The sequence below is a fragment of the Convolutriloba macropyga genome, chromosome 15 (genome assembly GCF_964194025.1).
Source record: "Convolutriloba macropyga chromosome 15, txConMacr16.3, whole genome shotgun sequence".
NCBI classification, from domain to species: Eukaryota; Metazoa; Xenacoelomorpha; order Acoela; family Convolutidae; genus Convolutriloba; species Convolutriloba macropyga.
The window spans coordinates 36,230,268-36,250,036 of record NC_134482.1 but is presented as its reverse complement, the minus strand read 5'-3'; the positions used below and the strand labels follow the sequence as shown (position 1 = coordinate 36,250,036).

General features: G+C 35.2%; 1 protein-coding gene across 1 annotated transcript in view; it reads right to left on the bottom strand.

Annotated features, from left to right (window-relative positions):
* Positions 1-19,769, bottom strand: part of LOC142353881 (multidrug resistance-associated protein 1-like) — a 653,144-nt gene that overhangs the window by 70,354 nt on the left and 563,021 nt on the right. Inside the window, 4 exon segments of the mRNA XM_075406110.1 lie at positions 6,897-7,151; positions 9,576-9,750; positions 10,060-10,350; positions 14,510-14,694. Of these exon segments, the coding sequence (XP_075262225.1) occupies positions 6,897-7,151; positions 9,576-9,750; positions 10,060-10,350; positions 14,510-14,694 (906 nt within the window).

Below are 19,769 nucleotides of genomic sequence, written 5' to 3'. Positions count from 1 at the left end.
AAACGCAAGACATCATCAAGAAATTTATATTTCAATTCTTATTGAATGTAATAAAAATAAGACAAATTGCCAAAAAGTCGGTAAAATGGTCTAAAAACCCGCAAAACAGCAAAAACCTCGAAATTAGCATAAAATTCACATTATTAACCCATAAACGTCAACCAGTATCCAACAAACTCGAAAACAATCACTCTTACAATCAGCTCCTCTTAACCAAAAATACAGCCACAAAATTGACCGAAGTTGGGATCGAATCAGAGGAAAAAAATTGACGACAGCCTAATTTTTCCTATGTTTCAGAAGTTCCAAAGTGTCAAATTTTATCCGTGGTTTCATTAGATTCGCTATAATAAAGTGATTTCAGTGTCCAAATAGGGCACAATATGCTTACAACTAACAGCAGTATTCTTTCAGGAAAAATAGATAATAATGCACGAAGTCATTAAACATTAAGTCATAGTGCTCGGTTTTTATTGGTTTACGCCGCTTCAACGTGAGAAGACCGCCAAAGTAGAGCGCCTAAATAATAATGAGCCTGACAGCAGCTATTAACTGTGCATCAAAAATATTATAACCAGAATATGACCAGCAATGCATTTTGTATTCCCTGAAAGAATTCGGATCCTTTCCGTTTGTGCCCAACAAGTTTAATGGGCGCATATGATTTCGACCCACAGACGCACGTGCCATATTCTACATAATGATTTACTATGTAGTGGCACGCGCTCAATGCAAGTTCCATTACGTACAGGTGGCACAAACGGAAAAGACGAAAAGAAATCTATAAAAAAAGGAGATAAATATTGACAGAGCTTTCTTTATAGTGCGTTCTAAATTGTAAAGTTTTAGTAGCTTCCAAAATTACACTGAATTCATATTCTAAATTGAAGTCCATTACGCTAAAAACAAATGCAAGCCTGCAATCGCTCTACTGAGCTTTAATAATTTAATGCACTGTGAGTTAATGACTCGGCTTTATAGTTTAAACCCGTTTCTTTCGAATTTGCTCCTTTGACAGTATTCACTACATTGCGTAATTCAATGAGTGCAGAATTTGACTCCAGCAGTGAGTGGGGGTAAATCACGAGTGAAACGTGACAGTTTTGACTTAAATAGAGGCGCAACAATACCCGAAAGAGTAGATAAATGCTATTTATTCAAATAAAACTTAGAAAGGAAACCAATTTCTGTGAATTTTTCAATCGACTTTTAGGTCAAAAAGACAACTATGTCACGCTAAAATTCAATCTAGGTGCAAACTTTAAATAGAGAAAATAACCCAGTTAAGCAAGCAAGCCGACAGAGAAGACACTATACATAGTTGCCTCAAATTTTGTTCACGATCAATCAGTAAAGTTAAATAGTTACAAAAAAACTTCGATTTCTTAAACGGTCGTTTATTTCGATAATTTTGAAAGAATTTCAATGAATATTGAAATAAACATTAGTTAAGGGACAATAAGGCAAATACAGACTTGCCATTCGTCGTGAGTGAAATAATTACCAAATTTAATCTTCCAGTATTCAGGCAAACTAATGTTTGATTCAGAGTTCATTTGTTCACACTAATAAAAAATAAGGCGAAAATAATAGCTCCCGAGGACACTATAACAACAAATTAAAACTGAAAGTAGCATAACGAAGAGATGCAAAAAACGAGCAAAAAAATTGAAAAAATATTGTCCCAAAACACTGAAAAAAAGAATTACCCAAAAATTATCCGTATAAGCTGGATTATCAAGAGATGCCTAATAGTTCAAATTTTTCTTTGATTTTGCATTCTGATGTTAAATTTTCGAAGCTGGTCAAAAGATTGAAGTGAAAGTCGAAACTAACAGAAGTTCAGTTTATCATTATATCATAACTTTCCCACATTGAATTAATTTAATTTGCTGATAGTGAATCATCGTTTTTCTGTTGCAAAAAGAAATGAGAAATGAGTTAATAAAAAACTAAGACGATGGCACTAAGACTAAGACTAAGATTATGGATAAGTATCCATTACAATAGATGCGATTCGAACATTGAGAAAATGATATTAACAGCAATTTCAGATTCAAAAAGCTTAAATAAAAAACAGTTTTCTTTCCAAAGCCAATGAATTGACTTTCACAATGAATTTATATCATCTCAGCAGTTTCCGTATATTGCATACTTAGATTCTAGTAGTAATCATAGACAACTGCACAGGAACTCAGCGCTCAAACGTTTTAGGAGTCTATCCAACAAACACGAAAACAATCACTCTTACAATCAGCTCCTCTTAACCAAAAATACAGCCACAAAATTGACCGAAGTTGGGATCGAATCAGAGGAAAAAAATTGACAACAGCCTAATTTTTTCTATGTTTCAGTAGTTCCAAAGTGTCAAATTTTATCCGTGGTTTCATTAGATTCGCTATAAAAAAGTGATTTCAGTGTCCAAATAGGGCACAATATGCTTACAACTAACAGCAGTATTCTCTCAGGAAAAATAGATAACAATGCACGAAGTCATTAAACATTAAGTCATAGTGCTCGGTTTTTATTGGTTTACGCCGCTTCAACGTGAGAAGACCGCCAAAGTAGAGCGCCTAAATAATAATGAGCCTGACAGCAGCTATTAAATAACTGTGAATCAAAAATATTATAACCAGAATATGACCAGCAATGCATTTTGTATTCCCTGAAAGAATTCGGATCCTTTCCGTTTGTGCCCAACAAGTTTAATGGGCGCATATGATTTCGACCCACAGACGCACGTGCCATATTCTACATAATGATTTACTATGTAATGGCACGCGCTCAATGCAAGTTCCATTACGTACAGGTGGCACAAACGGAAAAGACGAAAAGAAATCTATAAAAAAGGAGATAAATATTGACAGAGCTTTCTTTATAATGCGTTCTAAATTGTAAAGTTTTAGTAGCTTCCAAAATTACACTGAATTCATATTCTAAATTGAAGTCCATTACGCTAAAAACAAATGCAAGCCTGCAATCGCTCTACTGAGCTTTAATAATTTAATGCACTGTGAGTTAATGACACGGCTTTATAGTTTAAACCCGTTTCTTTCGACTTTGCTCCTTTGACAGTATTCACTACATTGCGTAATTCAATGAGTGCAGAATTTGACTCCAGCAGTGAGTGGGGGTAAATCACGAGTGAAACGTGACAGTTTTGACTTAAATAGAGGCGCAACAATACCCGAAAGAGTAGATAAATGCTATTTATTCAAATAAAACTTAGAAAGGAAACCAATTTCTGTGAATTTTTCAATCAACTTTTAGGTCAAAAAGACAACTATGTCACGCTAAAATTCAATCTAGGAGCAAACTTTAAATAGAGAAAATAACCCAATTAAGCAAGCAAGCCGACAGAGAAGACACTATACATAGTTGCCTCAAATTTTGTTCACGATCAATCAGTAAAGTTAAATAGTTACTAAAAAACTTCGATTTCTTAAACGGTCGTTTATTTCGATAATTTTGAAAGAATTTCAATGAATATTGAAATAAACATTAGTTAAGGGACAATAAGGCAAATACAGACTTGCCATTCGTCGTGAGTGAAATAATTACCAACTTTAATCTTCCAGTATTCAGGCAAACTAATGTTTGATTCAGAGTTCATTTGTTCACACTAATAAAAAATAAGGCGAAAATAATAGCTCCCGAGGACACTATAACAACAAATCAAAACTGAAAGTAGCATAACGAAGAGATGCAAAAAACGAGCAAAAAAATTGAAAAAATATTGTCCCAAAACACTGAAAAAAAGAATTACCCAAAAATTATCCGTATAAGCTGGATTATCAAGAGATGCCTAATAGTTCAAATTTTTCTTTGATTTTGCATTCTGATGTTAAATTTTCGAAACTGGTCAAAAGATTGAAGTGAAAGTCGAAACTAACAGAAGTTCAGTTTATCATTATATCATAACTTTCCCACATTGAATTAATTTAATTTGCTGATAGTGAATCATCGTTTTTCTGTTGCAAAAGAAATGAGTTAATAAAAAAACTAAGACGATGGCACTAAGACTAAGACTAAGATTATGGATAAGTATCCATTACAATAGATGCAATTCGAACATTGAGAAATAATGATATTAACAGCAATTTCAGATTCAAAAAGCTTAAATAAAAAACAGTTTTCTTTCCAAAGCCAATGAATTGACTTTCACAATGAATTTATATCATCTCAGCAGTTTCCGTATATCGCATACTTAGATGCTAGTAGTAATCATAGACAACTGCGCAGGAACTTAGCGCTCAAACGTTTTAGGAGTCTATCCCTCTCTCACAAGAATATAAGTCACATTTGTTGCAGAGACTAAAAACTGCCAGCGCAAGAAATCGTATTAAATCAGTCGGACTAAATATAGGTGGATGAAGAACCCATAACTGATGGGCTTGGTCCGGGGTAGAATTTTGTTTTCAAAGCAATCGTAGCCCTAGAGCAGCATCGAAAACAAAAAATAATTATTTTGAACACAAAAAAAATGATCCGAAGTTTCCAAAATTGAAAAAATTTTCATATTCTTAGATTTCAATTCTCATCTCGGAACCGGCAATAACAAAATATTGAACGATTGGCTGAACAATACCCGCAGAGCTAGGCCGAGTTTTAAGAAAAGCTTAAACTTTGGTTCAGCAAACAAATGAAAAAACGATTGTTGACAAAAAATTGTTTTTATCATATATTTCAATTAGGAAAAATTAAATAATTTTTCTACTGTGACCTCACTCGGACAAAACAGGAAATCAATTATGCAGACAATCAGTGAGCATTTAAATTTACTATCTGTGGAAACATTTGAACCTTTGGAAAAAAGATACTTTTTGTTTTATGAAAAAGGGGAAAATTCAAGTTTTCATTGATTTATAATTTACTTTTGCTTGCCTTGAAAGACTTGATCAGTAATTTGGTGTAGGCGACAATCTTAACCATTGGGAGATAAATTTTAATTAACTGCTTCTAACTTCTTATGTTTTTGGCTCCCGTGAATGTTGGTTTTGAAATGATTGAAAAAGTTTTAAAAAGTGAAACTGTTGCCACGTATTTTTTATTCCAATCGATGTGATCAAAATTTTATCATGGCTTCAGTATTGTTGTTTTTGCGAAAACAAACTTTCGTAAAACAACATTTGAAAAAACACATTAAACTTTTTCTAATGTTTGGGGCACCCGTTTAATTTGAAATAGTAACTAGCGTGGTTAGCTCGCTACCTCTTGAAAGATCAAACTAATCTATGTAAGCTATTTGGGGGGGGGGGGGGAATGTAAAAAGACGGGGAAATTAGAGCACTCTAGCCGCTATTATTTTACTTCTGATCCACTACCCTATGCCACGACCCTATTAAGTGGAAAGTGAGCGAACTGGGAAAGAACTTTGATGACAAAAACGCCATCATAAAGCCAATGAGGGCTTTGCTCCACTGCCATTTAAAATATGATCGACAAACGTCAAACGAATAGATCAAATGACTGAAGAGGGAGTGGCTTTCGCGGCGGTTAGTTGAAGCATAGCTGAAGCAAAGGATCATAAGTAGAAAGGGGTTATCTAAACCACATACGATTACCCTTAACACCGTAAGCTGACGCCCAAACAATGGAATTCGGGGAGGGGCAGGTTGAGCGGAGATGGGAGTCAAAGAAGCTGGGGAACGAGGGAGGGGTAATAAGTGGGAGAGAATAGGTTTGGTGGTATGTCTGCTACAACTTTATTATTTTATCCTTTTTTTCGAGAATTAAGTTATTAGAACAAGGCTTCAACATTCAAGTATAAACTTTTATTTTAAAAAGTTCAAGATGTGAATGCTTCATGAGCTTTTTTGTGGAAACCGATGAAAAACCTCTCGTTTCTTCAACAACGTACTCAATAACAGCCCCGCGTTCATTTTGAAGACCATTTAGCTCCTCAATGAGCGTATTGATTTATATGTGCACAAGAAGTTGAAACGAAACTGCATGGAAAAGCTCATAATCCGTTTGCGGGCATAAAGTTGCAAACCAAGAACATGCCTACAAAAATCATGCCCATCAGAAATGCAATTTTAAATTTCACAACAAGAAACGAGAAAACACAAATATAACGTTACGTTATAATTGTTTTGAACAGTTTGTTTACAGATCACTGAACAAATGTCTCGAAGCAACCGAAGTTCAACTTTGATTTGTTTCAGAGAACTTAGAACGAAGCTGAAATTCGAGATTTACCTTTTCAATAGATTAATTCAAGGTTTCTTGCCCCTTTCACAGATTTTTTCTAATATAATAGAAACATAACCGACTAGCCTCGCGCCAAATGCTCTCAATCGACTGGCGAGCTGCGAAGCTAGCTTCAGCTTAATTGAGGGAGGTGGAGTAGAAAAAGGGATGCATTAGGCTTTTTGGAGGGGGGATTGGGCGGAATGGATGTGGTGCAGTGAGCGGGACCCAAAAACTCTCCCTCATATCAATCAATTAATTGTGTCTTCTCAGCAGCTTCAGTGAATTGTTTACTTAGTGACAAGTAAAGCTCTAAAAGCTCTACGAAAGCGGCTCGCCGGGGGATCTTACTTCTCTCGGGGGCTTTACCTGTTTATCCAGTTTCCAAGCACGAAAAGTAAAAAAACTTCAGACGAAAAATTGATCAAGCGAAAAATTGTCAAATTGGTCTAAAACGTTTAAGTCAAGTTGGCCTAAGTCTGTAATTGTCCATCGCGGGTAAAACAGCTAAATGCCTGCGATTAAAATACTGTAGGCATATATATGAAGATAAACTGAAAATAAATTAATCCAGATAGCATGCAACTTAGCGGTTAAAGACAAAAGGTTTGGCAACTAGTCTATGGTCCGCAGTGCACTGGCGGATAAATTATAACCGAAACTACAATATAATCATGCCAAAAATTATCCTTTTAAATTCTAACCTGCAATTTCTTCTGTTTGTTGCCTGATAGCATGTTGATAGGCATAGTCATGAGCATGTAAGCCAACCCTGCAAAGGCTGCCAGTCCCAGCTGTTGATACAGGAGGATAAGGGCGATTATGATCTGGAGAGGAGCACTCCATATCAGGTTGATGTACGTCATCAGATCCATAAACTTTTGAGAGTCAACTGACATCAAGTTCACAATTTGTCCAACTGTCGATTGCTGTCGACCTTTGTTGCTGAGGACCAACGACTGGAACATAGTTTTCACACTCACGGTGGGATAAAAGTACAAATACAGCTCATTTAATAACATATGACAGACATTTCTCAATAACAGCGTAATAAAATGCATATTTTTTAGACAGACGGTTGCGAGAAGTTCAGACATGAAAGGACAAATTCATCGTTATCAACCATTCTTCATTATCATAGCTAACAGATTGCCAGAAAATAGTTGCGATTAGAATGTGACATGTGATCTCAAAATTACATTAAAAACAAGAGCTAAAAACAGAATTGGATACGGTTTCTGGCGAATAAAACCAGAGAAATTAACTACAAGGTAATATAGTTTTAAAACTTAAATTAGCAGTTCAAAGAAAAAAGGAAACATACCCGGCAGATTGCCGGAAAATAGCCGCCGTTGATTCCAATAAGCATGATTGGGATTGAAATAACAGAAGATATTGAAAAAAAGATTTTTGTGCAAAAATATTTTTTAAGTCCGATTTATTTTTATGGCATTTCGTGGTTGAACATACTTCTGTTTTAGAGAGAGGCTACAGGGGCTACTATCAATACCAATAAGCATTAGAGATGGTAACTAAGACATATAGGAACGACGTTCAATTAGCGGGCATCTAAAATTGGGCTTTATGGGTTTATCCCGTTTCTACTTCTGACTTCAATTTTTTATACTGACTCTGTTCATTTTGAATTGCTTTGCTGAGCAACTGATGTTCAAAATCACTTTTAGCAGAATGAGAGAAGAGAGAAACTAGCCTAGAGAAGTCAAAAAGATTTCACGCAAAATGTTGAAAAGGCGGCAAAATGAGGTAAAGCGAAACATTTTTTTATTCGACGAAGTAAAAAAACATAGCAGGACAAGTCCTGACGTACAATTCAAAGAATTTTCATTGACTAAACAGAAAAACCAGACCTAGATGGACTAAGAGTAAATTGCGAAAAACATTTTTTAAAAATTCTGATAAAAAAATTAGAAAAAAAAAACAGAAAATCAATGTGAAAATGCCGCATGTGAACAAAAAAACCACTAACGAGAAATGAAAATTCAATTCACACAAAAAACTAGGCCTAGAAAGAGCTTTGAATGGATTGGGAAAACCATTTAGAAAAAAATCCGATCCAAAAATCGAAAAAACAGTAAAAATCAGAGTGAAATTGCCGCATGTGAACAAAAAACCACTACCGAGAAACCGAATTTTTGTTCAAACACCATTTTCTCACTCTACTTTAAAATTAGAGCGAAAAAAATTCACGCCGCAAAACCACTCGCTTTTTCGCTCCATTTCCTGTTTCGGCGTGACCAAAATCACTACTCCAATTTGACTTCAAAAATCATGAAAATGTGTGAACAGATCTTAAAAAAAAAAAAAAGACAGCGCCCCAATACAATTCAAATTCTTTGAATTGTAAAAAAAAAATAGGAGCGCTATAATAGCCGGCTGAGAAGATGAGGGCGGCTATTAATAAATTGAATATTTTTCTTCTTTTCCTTTTTTTAAATAAAATATTGGCGTAAGTTCAAATTTTTTCGATTCCTATGTTTTTTAAAAGTTTTCTGTTTTTAAAAGATCGGAGAGCTATTGAACTACAAAAACAAAAAAAATAGAAAACAGGCACCAAGAGAAAAACCAGTTGAAAAGCATGTTTTTTCAGTTTTTGTTCTTTGAATATTGTCTTTTTTATAAATTCAAGAAATTTTAACTTTGTTTTGTTTAAACCAATTTGTATAATCTAACATCATTTTTACTAGCATATCATTTTACCTCAATATTAAAACATAACCGACTAAAATCGGGCAAATTGCTTTCAAATGACTAGCGAGCGGTTAGCTCCGTCAATATCTAGTTGGTGCTAACGGAACCGAAGAGGGGAAAGGGTGGCATTAAAGGGGTCCATCTTAATTGAGGGTGAGGGGTTTTAGCAGTGGCACGGGGGGGGGGGGGGGTCTTAAGTGCGTCGAGCGTGCAGAGTTAGGGGTGCAATGAGGTGGGGATTTGATGAGCGGTTGATGTAGTCGGGAGGAGTGGTGGTGGAGGGAGGAGAGTTGAAGTGAGGGGGTGTATACCGCCAAAAAAGGCCCTGTAACCTGATTTTGTCTTCTCAGCAGCTTCGGCAATTTATATAATTAGACTAATGGAGCTCTAAGAGAACTAATCAACGACTTACTGCCCTCTGGGCTCTGCCTGTTTATCCCGTTTTTGAGGACAAAAAGTCAAATGATCCGACGAAGAAACCGATGAGATGAAAAAGCTGTAGCATAAAAAAATTGCTCTTAAAATAGAAAGACCGACATGACTAATATAATTGACAGAAACTTTGTTTGACAGCATTGAAAAAGAAGGGGTCCTGTCAGCCAGTTGGACTTTATGTCATTCAAAACACAACTTGATGTTGCCGATTACTTAACTAGTCTTTTAATGTCTCAAACCTTTCGGTAGACGAGATTGATGAGAGCTGTCCTCTGTCTGATGCCTACATTGGTTCCAACATAGAAATACCGTTGCAGGAATGCAGTCTGGAACAAGTTGTTTACAAGCAGTAACAGAGCCAAAGCCACGCCGTACACTGCAGAACCGTCAATCGCCATATACCCAAGGAACAATCTGTCAAAAACAGAAACATCAGAAAACAATTTATAAAAATTTAGTTTTTTCAAACGAAGGCTATCCACTCTTTCAAATGACGTCACCCACCGCTACTCTCATTCAATTCAAAAAATATATTTTTTTTCACATGTCAAATTGGTAGCGCAAAAATTTTCCAAAGATGCAAATTCAAAAATTTAAATAAGACGAAGGCTTAAACTATAGCTCTACTGAAAACCCAGATTCGTCAAAAATAAACATTAGATTCGCAACAACAAAGACATTAATATGCCCGAGAATTATAACTCCTAAATTTAATATACTTGCTCCATAATTTTGGGAGACGTAAACGTCAGGCAATCATTGATAAATTTGTAGAAAACTGTGACGCTGATTTGGGATTTGTACGCTCTAATCAGAGCCAGAAACATCGATGGTTTGCCAGTTCGTACACGTGGTTTCTCCTCTTCTTCGGTGGTTTCTGGTTTAATCGCGACGTCTGGTACATCTCCTTGGCCTTTTGCACCATTTGCAACCTCATCTTTGTCCAGTTCTTGTTGTTCAGCTGAGGATTTCTTATCACCAGAATCTGTTATTACCATTTCCCCGTAACCTTTCCTAAAACAAAGCAAGGCTATTACGGCATGCTTTTTCGAATTAATAGATAAGAAAAGCGCTAATTAGATTAATTTTAAAATATTAATTAACAACCAAACATCAAAAATGTCAAAAATCATAGCCTCCAGCCTCAACCATTAAGCTCTTCTACGCTTTGATAATTTGCTAGATTGAAAGAAGGAAACCATCGAAACACGATCTAAAGAATGATGGGACCGCGACTTTAACTTTTGACCTTTTTTTTTATTTTATCATCCTAAAATACAAGATTAAACTCCAATCAGGAATCTCTGCCCAAAATTTCAAATATCGCGCAAACCCCTGTGTAGGAGTCTCCTATATTGTTCCAGCCATATTTTTCACAAATAACAGGGCAAGATTTTTTTCAATCAAATTTTCACTTATTGTTTAAGCATCGAAGAGAAATTAATTTATTTAGATAGCGCATCTAATATTATACTTTTACTTTTTCAATTGATTGTACGCAATAAATAGCGCTGCTCACATTCGGAAAAAACAGAATGATTATCATTATTTATGACTAATGAACTTATAATGAATTACTAAACTGTTTAATCTTAAAGCCTCACCAAAAAATTGTCTTCAAATTATCTTTTGGTAATTTCATATAAAGAAACAAAGAAAACCACCCAACCATGAACTGTCAAATGATAAAAACGCGACAACAATTTCTCACCTGAAAAAACAGTGTTCTCCTCCAATCAGGACTCTTAATCAAAATTTGTAATTTACATGATCATAAAAAACGCACACTTCGCATTAATTTTAATCAGTACAGAACACCTCAAAACAGTGCACAGTCAAACCCTGAGGCGCAAAAAAACGAAAGTTAAACTTTGTCTGTAATGTCAGCCGAATTTACTTCATGCAAATTATCTTAAAAATTTATTAAAAAACAATTTAGGATATTTACATTTTTAAATTAATAAACATCTTGCCGATTTTCGATATAATCGCAGATTGCAAAAAAGCCCCGAAGATGAGAAAGAAATTGACAAAGAAAAATCATTTTAAAAGAGTTAAGTCAGATGCGACTAAAAAAACATTCGAACGAAAGAACAAAAAAACTCGCAGCATCAAACGTGAAAACTGACGTTACACGCGCAATTCAGCTCAAAAATTGCATGAATTACCAGCCGCCGATTTGAAGTGAGCGCGACGTGACATGACCGCAACAAAAATCTTAACAACGAAAAGAAAACAGCTGAAAGAATTCGCAAAACTACTCGAAGAGTAGGTAATCTCCCCGAAATATTAGCCTTTAAATTCATTAGTAACTACCGGAGCAGTTCGAGAAAATGAAAAAAAAACCCTTAGTTCGAATAGAACAAATATAATAGAAATCAAATTTCAACAGATAAAAGTAAGAAAAAAAAACAATTATTTCTTCGGATAATACAAGTACATTTAGAAAAATTTTCTCACATGCAAATAGGAAAAAGAAATTGCTCACAAATAATCATGCAAGCTGTCATAAGCTCCCATACTTGATCTTATTCTGAGAAAAACGGGAAAAACTGCATCAGGGCATTGACATAAAACAGTTACATACTGCTCAATTTTTGTTATTTGTCAAAAACCTGCTTCATACCAGCAAGCAAATCTATTTGTTTCCAAAACAACCTTGAAAATTAATCGAAACATAACCGTCGGGCGAATTGCTCTCACACAACTGGAAAACGGCTGGCTTCGTCAGCAGCTACCTACGGTTTAGGAAGGCTAAGTTAATTGAAGCGGTGTGGGGCGACCCCGGCGGGGTGGGCACAGAGGGGAGCAGGGAGGCGCACAGGTGCCGGGTTACACCCAGTGCGGCGCACTGGGTTATAGATGGAACGCTATGCAAATGGTGGTTGTGGGGAGAGGGGTTGAAATGCGAGGGGTTCAAGATAATAAATGATTTCAACGGCTCTAAATGAAAAACAATTTGAGAGAAAGATGTCATATTGAGAGCAACGCCAGGTGCGAACAAAAACTGTTCACGCGAATGAAAAACCCCTCTACTAAGAGTGAATGAAAAATGGCGTCAAACACGCAATCCAGTCAAAGTTGCATGAATGAATGAACAAAAGCTACTTTGAAGTGATTGCCATTTCGTATGGCCTTAATAAAAATCTTGAAAAAATCTTGAGAAGCAGAAAAAGAACATAAAACTCCGGAATCAAATAGAAGCATAACTTGAAAAAACCGCAGCTCACACCCTTCGTATACACATTTCATTAACTTATTCAATTAAAAAAACAGGTAAAATGAAATAGGCTCAATTTTTTTTAAATTGATAAAAAAATCTTAATCGATTACGAAATCGAAAAGTTCTCAACTGGATGAAGCATATCTCAACTTGAATCAGTGACTTTCAATACGGCAGAACAAAATAAGCCAGAAAAACAAAATAATGACGAGGAAATTCACTATTGTCTAAAAAATGTCAAAAGTCTTGCATTTTCAGTGGTCAACCACGCAATATACGGCACAATAAACAACACAAAAACACCTGGGCAAATTGAACATAAACGGACTAACATCCGATGAATTTCTCTCGGATAAAGCGCTCTCGAACGTCAAACAACCAAAAATGCACAAAAACTAGGAGACCAAAATACACAACAAAAAAATGACAAAAAGCTCAATCATGCGTCTTAAGAGTTTAATATAACTTCAAAATGGACACAGACAGTGCCAAACGTAAAACTCGCTCGTTAATATAAGTGTGAATAACCAACCATTGAATAACGTTGAAACTGAAAAACTACTGTGACAACAACACACAAAAAAAATCTACTAGCTTAGCTTAAAAAAATTTACGCCTACTTTTTTTTGGCCTCTTTCTGTTAGAAATGAATGAAGGAAAACCATTACATTTTTCTCTTCTTTAGATTTTTTTCGAAACACTAGTTTTCACGTGCGGCATTGACATTTACATCTAGTCTCAGTATCACTTAAGCAATAAAAAATATACCAAGCAGATTGCCGGAGAAAAGCCGCCATTCAGTTATCCCCGATTAGGATTGAAGAAACAAAAAAATCACGAAAACATTTTCAAAGTGCGAACTATTTTATTTTCATTTCGTTAGACATACCCTTGCTTCTTAATGAGTGGATACAGGGCCTAGCATCAATACCATTAGGCAGAAGAAATGGCAACTGAGACTTATAAGAACGAAGTGCAAGAAGCGGGCATCTAAAATTGGGCTGTAAGGGTTTATCCCGTTTCTAATTTTGATTTCGTTTTTTTTTTAATACTGGTTCTGTTAAATTGTTTTGCTGAGCAACTGCTGTTTAAAACTACTAAAAAGTGCACAATTAATTTTATCCTATAAAAATCTGCTATCAAACCCTAATTGTTTTCACTTAATAACGATAACCTTAAAAGCAACCCTAATTAAATAATTGAGCCGAGAAAACAAGAATTTGGCAATTAAGAAATTGCAAAAAAATGAAAAATTTGTTCAAATTTAGCCTATTTTCAATTAAAACAAACTTAAATTGATATTAACGCAATCAAAAGACCACAAAAACCAAAATTAAAACCAACCGCATCAAAAAAGATTACCCCTGACACTGCAAACAGGAAAAAAAAAACACTGAAAAAGCCTTTAAAATGGCGAAATTACAAAACCTAAAGATTGCATAAAAACTGATAGATCTGATCAAAAATTAACGCAAATGTACATTAAATCTTAATTGTTATTATGGGTTTGAAAAAGCACTTTACCCGAAAAAATAGATTAAAAACTAAAAAAAAAAACTGGTTCAAAAAAGCTGAATTTCATCAAAAACTTTTCCCTCGCTTAGCGTACTTTTCTCGCTTTCTCTCTCTCTCTCTCAAAAAACACGACATGAACAGAAAACACTCTCTTCTCTCTGCTTTTCAATTCATTCAGCCGTTTGACTTACTCATTTAGTTTTTCACATGCGGCATCGACTTTTCCATCCTGTTTTAAATACTCCAAAAATTATCAATAAAAAAGACTCTTCGAGTTGTAAAAATAGGAGCGCGATAATAGCCTGATGAGATGAGGGCGGCTATTAAACATGATCACCATTACCCCTCTTGGAGTCGTAAAAAACAAGAGGGTCAAAATAGCTCCGCTCAGCTATCGCAGCTATTAGGAAAGAAGAAATTCTGTAAAGAGCATACTTGATAAGTTCCTTATTCCATTCGGTGATCAAGGCTCTGCTAGCCTCAACAGAGGTGTCTTCATCCCTTACATTCCAAATGTCCTCGAGGGTGAGTGGGTTTTTGAAGCCAGCAATGAGCATACCATTCGCCCACCACATTGTCAATTGTGACACAAACGAGGCATAAACCTCTGGATGGTGTTTCTAAACACAAAATGTCCATGTTAAGCCAACCCATACCCCCAGCGTGAATAACGTTTTTTGTTTTCATAAGTACGTGTAATCAAAATAGTGCTAGCTTTGTACTTATGTTTTGTAAAGTCTAATACGAGAACAGAAGATGATAGCCGAGAAGTATGGTGTGTGATTAACACGCCAATTATCGATAGTCCGATCCCCTGCCTGTAAAGCTGTCTGTGTGAGGATGAGCTCTTACTTAACCATAGCTTCAATTTGACCATAGCCTAACCAAAGTTGGCTGCAATAATGGTACCACGTGAAAGTTTCAGACGCAAAAAAGTGGCCATAGTCACCAAAAAGAGCATTCATGCTCACAAACTGAACACTCTGCGATGTGGGGAATAATAGGAAAGGGACAGCTGAGAACAGGCTAGTGTCAAGGCAGACTGAAAGAGTAATGCTGCTCAACTGCCTAATGCTGCTCAAATTTTGCTTTCACAGGTCTATCCGGATAAAATCATGCAAGTTTTATTAATTATCAACGAATGCAAAGAGGTAGGTTAATATGGCCTATATACACCTTTGGCTTAAAAATCAACTATAACTGCCAAACGCCACTGTGGGACAAAGGATATAAATTCAAGGGTTCTGAGAATTAATTCCAATATTTCATTTAAACTAACTGAAGTCTATATTCAATATAGGGATCACGCAGAACCCATGCATCAATTTTTGTTACAATATTACCCATTACTGTTTTGGTCAGAAAACTCCTCAATGCACAAAAATCATTGCAGTCGTTGAAGCTCAAAGCAAAGATCTTTGAATATACCTTATGAAAAAAAACAACTAACTTAACAAAACACAACAAAATTTAAACACAAAACGCATTAAGTCAGAAGAATTTCTTTCGAACGACTAGCGCGGGCTCAATTTATTTCATTGGTGGGGGATAATCTTGAATGAATTCAAACGCGCTCCAAAAGATGTTATTCAGACGCGCTCCAAAGGATTAGTTAATACCACTAAAAAAATTTAGAGAGACAAAGAAAACTATTTTCGGCACACTTTACATTTCACTCTCTGTGGCGACTTTCTAAGTAACAACAAAGTAATGTCAAATATTATCTTGAACATTATAAAGAAAAGATACATAGAAAAGTTAAAAAGATACATAAAAAGAAAAGTTAAAAAAGCACCCGAGACTAAGAAGTAAACGTGACCGCATCAATTGGTTATTAATCAATCAGTAGCAGACACCATACGCAAGCAATATGGCAGCCTTTCATAAACATAAACCGACTAATGTCGGAAGAATTGCTCTTAAACGACAGGCGGGTGTAAAAACATTTGACACCGCCGGGGTTCGAACCACTGACTTCCCGATCCATACCCAGATGCAGTGCCCACTTGGCTATCAGGCCCCACTTTTAGTTATGCTGCAACCAAATTTATATTAGCAAACATAGCTGGCAGATTTCCAGAAAATAGCCGCAATAGATTCGTAGATAGGCAGTCTAAAAAAACAGTAAAAAATACAGACCAAAAAAATCCGTCTTTTCATTGAAGGCTGATCTGTTATATTTTGATTAAAAATCTTTCTAAGTTATTGCTGCCTCTATTAGCTGATCTCAAATAATCTTCATTAAGAGTGACACACATCCATTTGACCTTATCTCTTTGAATTAAAGTAAATAAAAGTCAATTTCAAAGTGAGGAAGTCATTTTTGAGAGTGAGGTAAGTCAAGTGTGACCAAAAATTTAATCACGCGCATGAACAAAAAAACTCGCTCCACTAAGAGCAAAAAATTACGTCACACATGCAATTTAGTTGAAATTGCATGAACGAATGAACAAAAAGTGGCTGTGACGCCATATGGTCGTAACAAAAATCATGACGACGAAATAAAAAAACATAGCAGGACAAGTCCTGACGTACAATTCAAAGAAATTTAATTAACTAAACAAAAAACTAGACCTTGAATGAACTTTGAATGGATTGGGAAAACCATTTAGAAAAGAATCCGATCCAAAAAATTGAAAAAACAGTAAAAACCAAAGTAAAAATGCCGCATGTGAACAAAAAACCACTAGCGAGAAAGCGAATTTTTGTTCAAACACCAATTCTCACTCTACTTTAAAATTAGAGCGAAAAAATTTCACGCCGCAAAACCACTCGCTTTTTCGCTCCATTTCCTGTTTCGGCGTGACCAAAATCACTACTCCAATTTGACTTCAAAAATCATGAAAATGTGTGAACAGATCTTAAAAAAAAAGACAGCGCCCCAATACAATTCAAATTCTTTGAATTGTAAAAAAACAAGAGAAGGCCAATAATAGCCCCAGCTATCGCTGTGCGGCTATTAAAAAGCTTTAATTCGGAGTGAGAGCAATAGAGATCATTCAAAAATGAAGAAGGAAAGTGTGAAGTAACTTGAGAAGTCAAAGAATGTTCTAGAAGAAAAGCGCAAAAACGGTCACGCGAAAAATCTGCATAAAAAAGACCAACACTTATACAATAATTGCTATTAACTTCGTTCAAGTGTAATTAAACACTTGGGAACAGCAAGCAAAAAACAAATGCGAAAATGACTGAAGCTCAAAAGAAATTTTCAAAACCGTATTATGATAAAAAAACGCCCAGTATTCACTAGAAACTCTAGACACATTTCAAAGACTACATGTTTCGAAGCGAAACCTGTTTTCATAATGCAGTATGAAAATAAACCACTCTTCTCTCCGTTATTAGAATCTGTGCATCAAAGCAAATTTTCTTTCATGAGCTGTATTTCCTATTTTAATGTTCGGTTCACTATAAAAAAACATCGAATATGAGTTCTAAAAATCAATCCAAGTAATTGGCAAGGCAAAACCCAAAGTTCTTCAAGCAAGCGTGAGCAAATCATTAAAACATCTTTACAAAAAAAGATCTTCCAAAAAATCGAAGATAAGATGTCGCATTCATGAACTAAACAACCTAAGCGTGTAAAAATCTGTTTAATATCTGCCTGAAAAATTGAATAAACACTTTCACGCAAGGAAAATTAAGGAAAGCTGAATGTAACCAAGAACGCGCCGCTGAACAATTCATCCACAGCAAAATGTGCTGCATTTAAAAAACAGCCCTTAACTAGATTAAAAATTTCAGCATCCAACATTCAGCGTATCAATCTGGAGGGAGTAGCTGACAATTAGAAACTATACTTTGAATCGGAAAATGATATAAATAATATTTGAACAGTGAGCATACCAAATCTTTGGGAAATTATACCAAAAAGAAGCTGATTTTTATATATTGTCCATAAAAATTCCATACTAACACAAATGTAACTTTCTTTGAGACGAGAAGAAACAAAAGATTTATTTTTTGTTTAAAATTGATTCAGGAAGCCGGTGATAGTCTTGAACACTTATATATTGTTATATTTAGGGAAAATATCAAGCATCAGGGGCATAAAGTTTCAATTTTTTATTATATCGTTTATACCAGAATGGCGATCAAAATTTTTTTTACCTTAAACAGTGGATTTGTAAATGAATAGTCTATGGCTCAACTAAAAAAACATTATCCTGTCTGAGGATTGTTGTTTAATATACTTCTAGCTTTTTGGAGTAGTTTAAAAGACACATGGAGAACAACTTCTTTGCAACCATTAGGGCACCGATAAATACAAAATAGTTGCTAATTTTATTACATAACTGTAGCTTTCGAAAGTGGATTTACTTAATCTTTGGAGGCTAAACAAAAAATGAACCTTATAAACAGAGTAGGGTTTAAACGTGAATTCTCATCCCCAAAAACGTTTCGAAAATATCTTACAAAAAAGTTTCCTTGAAAGTTGGGTGCAATATGGTTTATAAAAAACTGTAAAATTAATGGCGGACAAACTATTCCATTTACTACCCTATGGCATGACGAAAATTGGTTTTCCTAGCTTTCAAAATGAGCAAAATGAAAAAAAAATAGCAAAAAAAACAATGAAATGCGAACATAAACAACGACTATTAAATTGCTTTCAAATAACCGGCGAGCGGTTGGCTTTGTCAGTAGCTAGCAACGGTTTAGAGAGGCTAGCTTTAGCTTGAATGAAGGGGCGTGAGATGTGGCAACAGTGCGAGGCGGATCTTTGGCTGCAAGGGGCCCTTATGGGTACAGATTGGGGTTCCGGGTGCAGGAAGGGGGTTGTGGGATCAATTTCCAATAAAAACCCCTCCCACCATAAGTATAAGTCTCCAAAACAGTTTCTGTGAATCGCAGACTTGGAGACTACTGAGCTGAAACGCTCTAAGAGAACTTCATGGCCAAGTGCAAACTCTAGAAGAAAAGTTTCCGGATTTCTCAATGAAATAAATATCAAAACTATTTTTTGTCCCTGTGGTTCTGTCATGTAACCCATCTGCAAGACTTAAAAGTTTCGTTGGCCAGTAATGATTATTAAACTCAGAAAAGGACAAAAATATACACAAATTTTGAAAATTATTGCAAATTTTAACAAAATCTTGCCAAAATTCGTGATATTAATATCTTCAGAACCATTTCATTGTCTCAACAGAGTATCCAGTATCCCTATTGCAAGCCTTAAATAGTATCACTGGCTCATAAAGATCCATAAACTTGCAACATATTTTTCAAAAAATTTTCCAATAATTTTCTTAAGAACTGCTAAAACTGGACTCATAAAAAAGCATTTATCACCGTTCCATTAACTCTAGAAACTATGCATTCTCAAACCTTGGAGGAGGTCCCAAGGCCCCTGGTGCCGGAAAAAGTTCAAAAACAGGAAAAAAAAAGCAAAATTTTTTTTAAAAAACCTCAAATTCGGGATATTAAAATCTTGAAACACATTATATTACAACTAGAAAATATGCAGTAACCTATTATCAAATCCTAGGGGAGATTCCTTGGCTCCTGACGCCGGAAAAAAAACTTAAAAAAATTATAAAAATATAAAAACTTGGAAAAAAATTGAAAGTTTTATCAAAAAATTGTAAAAACTTGCGATATTAAAAAGATGAAAAGTATTCCATGGCCAATAAAAAGCTTCAGTAACATATTATCAAACCCTTAACAAGTTTTCTGTTTCTTGGGTCGGAAAAAC